At 30.3% G+C, this 11,658-nt stretch overlaps 1 protein-coding gene across 1 annotated transcript in view; it reads right to left on the reverse strand.

The window, feature by feature from the left end:
- The window catches only part of LOC127708685 (neuronal acetylcholine receptor subunit beta-3-like), a 61,539-nt gene extending 58,185 nt beyond the window's left edge, over positions 1 to 3,354 (reverse strand). Inside the window, exons 1-2 of the mRNA XM_052213799.1 lie at positions 3,248 to 3,354; positions 2,686 to 3,055 (exon numbers count right to left, since the gene is read on the reverse strand). Of these exons, the coding sequence (XP_052069759.1) occupies positions 2,686 to 2,743 (58 nt within the window). The 5' untranslated portion in view covers positions 2,744 to 3,055; positions 3,248 to 3,354. The remainder of the gene's footprint in view (positions 1 to 2,685; positions 3,056 to 3,247) is intronic.
- Between the last annotated feature and the right edge of the window lie 8,304 nt (positions 3,355 to 11,658).

Raw genomic sequence — 11,658 nt, forward strand, 5'->3', positions numbered from 1 at the left:
GTGTGTTATTAATGAATAAATGGTTAACATTATTTGGTTGTTCTAACATTCGACAATCGAAACGGTAAAAATATCTTGCAACAGTTGAGGTTAAAAGACAGTTATATATACAAATAATTTTGAAAGGATTCTTTGCACTCCTTTCTTTCTTATTTAACCGCTTTTTATTTTGTCTTTTGACAGTGAGATTAAAAGAATATATTGCTTCATTTCTTAAGAATTATTAAAAGCAGAAAATATCATGTTCATTCAATCCAATCACATACCATCAAACAGCCAAACTGCATTCATCACTGTATCGAACACCAGTTTGATTCTTTTAGTTTACATTTTTATAGGATACATTTCTATGATTGATTGATAATTGTTTAACGCCACTTCCTTCTTATAATTCCATAGGGTCTTATTTAGGGACACTACATATATGTATTTTTTTTCACATGCTTCGTTGGAGTATTGCAAACACAGATTCCAGTAACATCGTTTGAAACGACAAATTTATGTTTTATGAGCATTCAAAGTAGATAAAATAATGGTATCTAGACTGCGCTAAATTAAATAAAATAGATAAAAAAACAGTTTTACTGAAAAAATAATTAAATTTCTTTAAAAATTAATTCGTCGTTTAAAAGCTTATGCAATGTTTATAATTTATGAATTTGATCATGAAGAGCAAGATATTCCTCAAACCACGCAACTCGTTACCAATTTTAAACATCCTATTTTAGCAAAACTAATGTTTATACAAAGAACCCGAAAGGACAGACAACTACACACAAGATCATACCATAGTACTACAAAATAAAAACTCATTGATAAACAAATCTTTGGTCGCTAAAATCTGATGTTTTTTTTTCTCTTGAACACTTATTTTAAAAAATCAATTACGAAATAAAAGATAAAACATTCCATATTAATGTCTTTATTATGTACTACAGATGATAAATTAAAGTCATGTACACTTCTAAATTCATTTTTCATAATTATTGATTTCTATCCTTCTTTTGGCTTTAAATTGATATTCAATTTAAGATGAACTGAATAGAAACCATTATCGGAATTGTGCATTAGCAGTTCAAAATATATGTCAGTGTGAGATTCTTTGTAACATAGTTTGAGCGAGAAGACTGGAAAGTAGTATTTGTAAAATATTAGTAAACGCAGGGTGCAGACAATACTAGCTTTGTTATCAGAATATGATTATAAAACTTTGACGAATAAGCATGTTTTGAAACAGTGATGAAACTGAATCATTACGAAGCCTATGTAATTTGATAGACTTTGTATTAGTGGTGTGTGCCTTTTCATACTATAAGGTACATGTCGTACATGTGAAAACAACATAAATGAAATGACAAGGTACTAAGGTAATTGTTATTACAAATTATCAACAAATGTTAAAACTATAACTTTTGATAAAAAGCCCTTATTTTTATCATTGTAAATTTATCACTGGTTCAATTTTATTCATAATTAATATTGTTTATATTCTTAACAAAATCATTTTGACAAGATACGTATTTCAATTGTTTATTTTAATAAAGAGGTATATTTTTGGACATTTTGGATTATATTTCAATGGTTTATTTTAATAAAGAGGTATATTTTTGGACATTTTGGATTATATTTCAATGGTTTATTTTGATAAAGAGGTATATTTTTGGACATTTTGGATTATATTTCAATGGTTTATTTTGATAAAGAGGTATATTTTTGGACATTTTGGATTATATTTCAATGTTTTATTTTAATAAAGAGGTATATTTTTGGACATTTTGGATTATATTTCAATGGTTTATTTTAATAAAGAGGTATATTTTGGAACATTTTGGATTATTACAAAAAAGTATTCAGTATGATACGTAAGAGACGACTATCCATCAAAAGACTATTGACTACGACTTGAAAGATGAATCTTTAAGTAAATATTTAAACCATACAACAAACATTTGGTTATTTATAATCCTTTTAATTTTCATCGATATTGCCAATGAGGAATTTGCTAGCGATACCATGACATTACCTTACATGTTTTTTCCTCTATACCATAACATGCTTCTTATTGTTTTTGTTCCCTCTAGGTACGTTATGGAAATACATATCTACATGTCTTGTTTTTTCGACTTTCATTTTTAATTTGATCAGTCTTCATAAATAAGGAAAATTATACATCTTTCTTTTTTGAGGAGATCTAATATATCATCTGCATATATATATAATGATTGTAATAATGTCAAAATGATTACCTACGCATTTGCCAAATGAGTGTTCTTACAAATGTTTTTATTCATGCTGTGGCAAAAATCTTTAAGTAAATATTTGAACCATTTCATGAAGATTCAGTTATTTATATTCCTTTTAACTCTTGTTTCGTTTTGGACATTTAAATATCAACGTTCTTCTTTATTCAACTTAGTTAAGCACTCAGCAATCAGAGATGAAACTACACAGATCCATGGGGGTTCGATTTTAGCTTCATTGTTTACATATAACAGGAGAATAAGCAAGACCTGTAATTAATTAGGTTTATGCTTGGTTTTCGCTATATTTTTATGTTTACATTTGCTGTTAAGAAATTTCAAACATATTTAAATTTAGAAAAAAATAGTTTGAAATTGATCTAATTATTTTAAACCATACAGACATTTTCTTTGTTTTTATGAGATGAATAAAATATGAACTTACCAATATTAGAGAAAACAACAGAAAAGACGAAAAATGTTTGTCCGAGCAACGAAGACATTATTTTAAACTATCAGGTATCCATACAATCACGGAAAATAATCATCAATAATTCTATGTTCCATGTGAATAGTTCTACAACGTTAAATAACCTCGCAACATCCATACTTCCAGCTGATATCAACAGTTCGAATGATCCAACCAAGGACAAGCATTGTCTCTTATATTACTTTTCAATTTAATTTCAATAGTTTGTTCATACGACATCATTATCGGATTTTGAACACCTCTGATAGTTCTGATTGGTAACCTATAGGTACTTCCCAGTCAATCATTAGTTCTGTCTGTAATAGTATTTTCTTCGTATATTTATCTACAAAAAGGAAATTGATAATCTTTTAGATGATAAAGAGTATGTGTGGTCCTATTCAATAATCATGTCCATAGGGATATTTACTGTTAACTAAACAATTTAATTTCCCTTTCATACAATTTCAAACGAACTTATACAAAGAATTTTAACATTTCATTGAAGTTTACCTAAAGCCAAAAGCTGAAGTAATACCTAATATTGATGAACTGCATTTTACTGGTACATTATAAATCAAAAGTTTGTTAAGTCCACTAAATTACCACTGCTGACACTTAGTTGATCCTTCATCTACTTGTCCATTGCTCTGTCAGTCTAGTTATATACCATTGATATAAATGATATTCCAACCATTAATATTATACATAGAATGATTGGTTAATTTTCAAAAATTTTTAATATCTTTTGATTTCATAATGTTAATAATTAAGAATCAGCTTCCCTATGGTTTCCTTTTAACTGTAAACAATTCTAGTAATCTAAATAAACAAAGCATTTAATCAAATGTGGAATTGTTTATGTTGAATGTCGTAATTGTTATTTCAATACGCAATTCAAACAGTGTATAATGAAAGGAAATAAGATATGTTTTGGGGATTAGAAGCTGGATAAAGACTTTATTGAAACCACTATTCTGACTAAATCAATTTGAATGTCAGGTCTGTTCCCAGTACAGCTTACGTTTACTGTATGAAACTACAACATATCATATGCCCAAGTTTTGCAATCCTGTGTAAAAGATAAAAGGAGTGATAAGAGATATGAAACATAGATCGTTTTCTGGGTTAACACTTTCCATTAATAACAGGAAACGTGGGTTTTGCAATGAGAAAAGAAGAAAAGCCATCTTAAGTTCAACAGAACAGAACATAACAACCACTGAACTCTATGATATCTGTATTTCTGAAAACAATAGAAAGATACAATTATCACTGTATCAAAGAAGGCTTGCGGTTACTGCAAGCTGTTAATAAAGAAATCTCCCTTCTTACACTCAGTTTTTTTTTGCCGCTGCTCTACTAAAAGGATGCATGCAGTAATGTTATGAACTGTGCAGAATACATGTGTTTTTGTTAATATGGGATTTTTTTATAAGCTCCCAGATTTTGTTGAAATGCATTTGCATGAATTCGACTGCAGAGTTATCTTTCTGTGTTTTAATAAATGCTCATGCAGAAAATTGATACGAAAATATCGTGTATCCATCATTTAAAATGTTAAAGACCAGTGAACAAATTATGATAATTCGTAAGGAAAATTTTTATAGAAATAGATCATAATTTCTTAAGGGAGTTCGGAAACAATTAATTGCTTTTTTTGAAATTTCTTTGTACAAGGTATATTTCGGTGTCATTACCTTGAAAATTGCTTTTTATATTTCTAAATTTTTTAATGACATAATCCAACTCAACATCAATTATTTCTTTATCCCGTGAAGTAATCGTGAGATAAAATAATATAAATATTATGACATCATGCACAGTACTAATATTTTATTTATAAAGATTATCATAACATACATCAACGTATAAGACCATTGTTCTGGCTTCATATAGTCATTGTTTAATGGATTTTACGAACTGTTATCGAGCATACATCTTTCAACGGTCTTGAGGTGAAGTGATTATCTTAGTAGTCTAGACCGAGAAAGCTAATGCTTGCTGCTACAGTGTTTCCAGACAAATAGGCATTAGTGAATTCGTGAAACTAATTTTTCTGACTGATCAAGCCTAAATGGAATTTACGTCTTTTGACATTAAGTGTGCCAAAAAGACTTTTCAAAATACATTATAACTTTCAAAGATATAAGAAGATGTGGTATGAGTGTCAATGAGACAACTCTCCATCCAAGTCAAAATTTATAAAAGTAAACCATTATAGGTCAAAGTACGGTCTTCAACACGGAGCCTTTGCTCAAACCGAACAGCAAGCTATAAAGGGCCCCAACAATTACTAGTGTAAAACCATTCAAACGGGAAAACCAACAGCATAATCTATATAAAAAACGAGAAACGAGAAACACTTATGAACCACATCAACAAACGACAACTACTGAACATCAGATACATATTTTTATGAGATGCAATTAATGTTTCCAAAATATAAATATTGCATAAAATTTCTAAAATAAGTTTTTGCAACATTAAATATCAATGCTTATACATATTTCCATAATTTGTCTGATTTCTACTGCAGAAAATATCGATGCCAATTTTAAACAGCAGAAAATGCTGTCTGATGACATAGCCATAGCTTAAGCTTGTTATGTCTATCAATTCGGTTCGAATGAGTATCAATCTGAACGATGATAGATAAACCATTACGCTAAATCAAAAAGCAATTGCCCTTGGTTAATACTTTACGTGGTCATTTATTTGTGGGGGTTGTAACACCTCTACATTGATTGGTTAACCGATGGACTGTTGATATTAGCATAACTCTTATATCATTACCGATTTCTTGTAAGCCTTGTTTTATGCAAACTAATTAAGCATATAAGTGTCTATTTTCACCGCGAACACATAAATATATCATAGAAATGGTAAATATATCATACATACTTTTGTACACGATAGACATAAAATTGCATATCTAATTGTGATTAAATTTAGCTAAGAAAAAAATCTTAAAATCTTTGTTTCGTTCATTTTTCTCACGAATTATAGAAGAAGATGTTTTGTGCACAATTTTGTCAAAGTTTGGAACCGAAAAGAAAAATAGAAGCTTAGAAAACGTGACATTCCAATTTTTTTTATTTTACTTGTATTGCCACAGATATAGGTGAACCAGATGTAGCGTATACTTCAGTAAAGCTTAATTAATAATTAATAACATAATGAATCTAAGATTTTTATTCATGTGATCCTGTTATTTTCCATCTAAACATTCAACATATTGACGAATTGCACTCAGTTATATAACCAGTTACAAACGTCTTATTAAAAAAAGAAGTATCTGATACCAAGGGGACACTCAAAATGTATTAGTCAAAGAAAAACTGACAACACCAATGAAAAAAAATCCGAAAAGGAAGAAAGGACAAATAACAAAATGCATAGAAAACTAATAAGATCTAATAAATGACCATCAAGAACGTATAGATGTTTAAACTGAGTTGTATTAAAAAAATTAAAAAAAAACAAAAAAAAAACAGATGTTTAAATTTGGTCAGTAACAACCAACAAATCACCTGCATATAACCGTATCATATTGATCCAATTGCACATGGAATGTGTTCCTTGTACATCCGTCATTATATACGATACCAAAGGCCATTCAATCTTTGGAAGCATTAAAATCTGTCAAAACAGAATAGCCAAAAGAGTTCAGGGACAACTTTGCTTGTGGGAAATGCAATCTGAATTTACGTCCAAAAGTATTTATTACCAATCATCATCAATCAACATTAATCATTGTAATACATTGTTTGCAATTACTCTACCCTTCGGGGCGTCTTTAATTGACAATATAAATTGTATTGTATTGTATAAAATGAAAACTTTAATTCAAATATATTATTTAAACCATGCCAGGACTGGCTACTAAGCGGAAGATATCCATTGAACTGGCAGTAAATTAGCAGTGGGGTTGACCCATGGAGTTATTAAAAGACATAATAACAGTTCGATTTCAGTTCGCACGACATATATGTTTATGAAATTGCTTTCTGAATTATTTATATTATCATTGAAAAAGCGGTGTATCTATATTCCATTTACATGCCCGCATATATCATGAACTGTGTCACAGGCCTAGACAAAACCGGTGTATCTGTATTCTATTTACATTCCCGCATACATCATGTACTGTGTTACAGCCCTAGATAAAGCCGACGAAGAAAACATAACCCTTATAACGAAATTAATTTTTATATAGACTAGTTTAACGATTAGTGTAAGGCACTGGACATATTGTAGGTGGAGTTGCCCCAATGTCACACAAGGTTCAAACTCAGCTGAGGAATCAATCTAACCATTTATATTGAGGGCACCATATCTTTATGCATCGAAAAGTCACGAGACTGTTGTTTTTTTCAAAACATCTTGCTCTAAATCTTGATTTGTGTGTAGGTACTCAAGATAAATGTGTTTTCTAACACAAGACACAAAAAAAACTGAACCCGACGTTTTGTATACCAATGACAACATAGAGGAGTTATCAACTCAGTATGCATCATTAAAGCATCTGTTCGTTTGATACGTGACCAATCAATTAAAAATAGAAATATAAAAGTATACCCATTTTGTGTCTATTCCGACAAAGGTGTCTCTCAAAAGCGAGATTTGCAAGTAAAATGTTCTAAAAAGAAAATTTAAATCCAACATGCAAAGACAAATTTATTTCGTAAGACATGTAAATTTTCTATATTCTAACATGTTTATTCAGAAATCTTAAAAAGTATTTCTTTTAGAGCTGTTACCATTCCAAATAGGAATAAAATCGAACCAAAAAAATGGACTCAATTGATAAATTCTTATAAGTATGAAAAATATGTTCATATTGGCAAATGTTTCAGCTCCTTCGTTTCTCATGCGTTCGTTAAACCTTGAATTCGAAAATCATTAATTTACCATGGCTTGATACCATCATTCAGTTGTTCAAAAGATATTTCTCAGTCCGATATCAGTATTGATAGTTTTGAATTTTGTCTTAATTACATATTTGCATGAAGGATTCAAATTCTTTTAATTTAGTGCAAAACTGCATTTTGATGTCTTGTTATTTTAAAATATTTTGACCCAAGGCTTTCGCCAAAAAAGATATTTTGCTACATAATGTAATTTATATAGCTATTAATATGTGTAAAACATATTTCGTGGTAACACCTTGACGCATATCTATTTTGTCCAAGAACTAGGTGTTAATGGCAATATTTGTAAACTATATGTCAATTTCAACATATTAATGACTTAAGTAATTTTGCTATTTTTGCCATTTTTGGGGCCAAATAATGGCTCTTGTTATATCGCCTCATTTGTTGATTCGTTCTTTCGTACGTCATAACGGAAAATCAATTGGTAGAACTGTTATAGTTTTATTTGAAAACATAACTATAAAAATAATTCATTTTAGTGATGTTCAGTGCAACTATTCATCAAGCAATTGAGGTGGCAATTGTTATTGCTTTAGAAAACTGCATTCTACTTTCCCATTGCGGAAATTGTCATTTTCCTACACTTTATGACAACAAAATCTGAAATCAAAACGAGATATAAAATTTTTGTTAAAGGCTCAACAATTCCCTGCAATAATGACTCATTGGTATCCTATAGAAAATATGCTGATTTGATTATAATAGTTTCGCATTTAGAATTAACTATTTTCGCTAAGTCAAATGTTTTTACTCTTCCTTTGCTTTTCAATGATTGTTTTAGGTCTCTTTGGGAAAATCACTTGTGTATTGATAGTTATTATGCAGAATCCTATCGAACCCAAATTGGCAAAGTATCAATTTATTAATCTTAATGTTACATATTTTACGCCATTCTAGAAAACATTCTTTGCTGTACCTGCTACACCAGAATCTGACTATTATATACAAACATTGAACATTTATAACGCCGCCAAGCTTTCTGTATCATTACGATTCAATCCTATGGTTCACCAGTCAAAGATTAATGAAAGTGCCACTGTATGATAATTTTCAATCAACGACCCTCATGCCCAAATGTCAATCAACAACTCATCGCCAAATTATATTTTTCTAACAATTGATCAATGAAATTGAAAATTGATGATAAAGGGAAAATATTTGTGAGATCTGGTTGAACTATGCCATTAGATATGTCCCTAATGAGTATTTATCTTAGAAATAATAATGTGTTTACAAAACATTCTGGCATTAATGTTCCTCGACTGTTACGTAATTCTGGGTTCTTATAAAACTTTTCTAATATTAAAAATGTAACGTTATTTCGAAGAAATGGATATCAAACGCAGAGTAAAATCCGGTTAATCGCCATGCACTAAGCAAATATGTTTGAATCTAATATTTGTTACCGTCTTATGTGGTGCCAAGTAAAGAGTGGATCGCCGTTCAAAACTCTGTATCTCTTGCATCAGTTTGTGACAACTTTGATAGTTGAATTCAAGTAAAATATACTCTTTGCTGCACACAATTATTTAACATGTGATGATTGTTCTCTTTATATGAAAAATCGTCTGCTACAATATAAAACTTTTATCATAATGGACAAAAGAGTTATTGAATTTAATTTCCATTTGTTGTAAAACTTCCAAGTTGTTTATCTTAACCCAGTATATTTCGTAGTAATCAAAAAGAACCAAACATGACTCAAATTTGTAGTTTTTGGTTTTGAAGATTTGAAGTTTTTTTCTTATTTTTCAATTGCTTCAAAGAAGACAGAGAAACCACCTGCACATAATTTTGTATTTACTAGCACGTATAGATTCTCCTTTATGTCTGACATATCTCAATTGAAAAAAAAAAATGTTGTCGTTCTTGTTTAGTCTTTATGATATTTTGATATCCTATAGGAAAAGTCAATAAAAGAAAACCTACCAAATGATGGAACACTTTCTTAAATCAAGAATTCCCATATAATAAAAAAATGTAATCACTTCATATCAGATTCTAACTTCAATTCAAATTGATATAAATTATTAAGTTATATAACAACGTAATATTTACAATTATGCATTCATATTAGAGCAAAAAAAAAAACAGGTTAAGCTCTGACCATTAATACACAATATCTGTTCACTTTTTCTCACCCCCTGACACCCATGATAAGCTAATGAACATTCATTTGAATAAAAGTCCCTTTTGAAAATGTTTGTTTTGTTCCGATTGGACCAGTCAACATGGATGTCAAATATAATTGTGGTTTGTATGTGATTATTTACCTCATAAATCGGTTTTCTTATGTACAGAAAAGTTTGTTGCATCCTTTTTTGTACGCCCTTCACATTAATGCAACTTACTTTTTACCCGTTGCTGACAAAACTCAGGAAGAGATTTTGACACATTAACATTTTTAAGTTAATTTTCTCTGAACTAGTACACATTTTTGTCTAGGGGCCAGCTGAAGCACGCCTCCGGGTGCGGGTTTTTCTCGCTGTGTTGAAGACCCATTGATGGCCTTGGGCTGTTTTCTGCTCTTTGGTCGGGTTGTTGTCTCTTTGACACATTCCCCATTTCCATTCTCAATTATTTTGATATTAAAAGGTTTTTTCCAAATTTATTTTGGTAAACTTGAATATTCCATTTGTCTTAGGGATTTTTTCATACACGACAACAGATATGTTCCATTTGTCCTAGCCATTGTTTCACACATGACAACAGGTATGTTCCATTTGTCCTAGCCATTATTTCACACGTGACAACATACATGTTCCATTTTGTCGTAGCCGTGTCCTTCTTTCTTCATTTGTCATTACAGATTGAAACTTATCGCCGGATTTTTTCTTTACATAAGCAACACGAAAGTTGCAAAAAGTGGAGAGGGAAATACTTGCTGAGCACCTGAGGTCACCCCCAGTTTTTGATTGCGTTCCTGTTCCATAATCTTTAGTTTTCTGTGTATTGCTTTATGTAGATATAAGAAGATGTGGTATGAGTGCCAATGAGACAACTCTCCATCCAAGTCACAATTTGTAAAAGTAAACCATTATAGGTCAAAGACTGTTTGTATTTTCAACCTTTTTCCTTTGAGTAATTTCTGTCTTTCTTCGACTTCCTTCCTTTTTTTATCGTCCCTTGATATCTTCCTACTTTTTTATCGCTACATCAATGTCTTGCTGTGCAAGTTGTTTCGATATTAAACCACAGTTAGTCTCATTTCCAACTCTTACAGGTTGATTGTAATGTAATGAAGCATGAAAATGTTTACTAATTGACCAGTTCTGTATCGCAATTTAGATGAGTAAGATAAGTGGGAGAGATATGGCCCGCTATTCTCTTCAGCATTCTGTTAGATAAAAATCGAAGTTCATTTTTTTTTCACATCGAGTTGTTGCATCTTTTTACTGTAATTAAGTTGTTCATGTAATATATCTTCAAGTAATTTTTATTTCACACTGTTGTGTTGTTTTACCCTATTCCAGTTGTTTATGTAATGTGTCTTCAAGTAAGGTATTTTTATTTCACACTGTAGTGGTTTTTTTACCCTATTAAGGTAATTTCAAATTTCATATTGTTTTATAGCATTAGATCCATAGAAAAAGTCCAAATATCTGAAAGGATGTGATATGATAAGGACATTATTCTGCCCAAAAAAATACAAGAATATTCATATTCTTCAATCCTTTCAAAATTATGTGAAGTCAATTTATAAATGAAAATGATGATATAGGTTAGTCATTTTAGTGCAGAAATGTCATTGTGGTGTCATAAACATGTCAGAATCGACATATTTGATAAACAATGGCAATTTAGTTTTTGGTTAAATTAAATATTGCAACAGTCTTGTCTTAAATGATATTCTAAATTAACTTGCATCAACATAATAGAAAAACAAAGGATATTGGGTATCCATCCATGACACAAAATCAGCACAGCAAAAAGCAAAGGAAGAGCGCTTTTATTGCTGTTCTGCATCTCAAAGTCACAGTGAGGCCTTCAACACGGAGTTAAAAAACTCTCA

Source organism: Mytilus californianus, unplaced genomic scaffold, assembly GCF_021869535.1.
Source record: "Mytilus californianus isolate M0D057914Y unplaced genomic scaffold, xbMytCali1.0.p SCAF_7, whole genome shotgun sequence".
Lineage (NCBI taxonomy): Eukaryota > Metazoa > Mollusca > Bivalvia > Mytilida > Mytilidae > Mytilus > Mytilus californianus.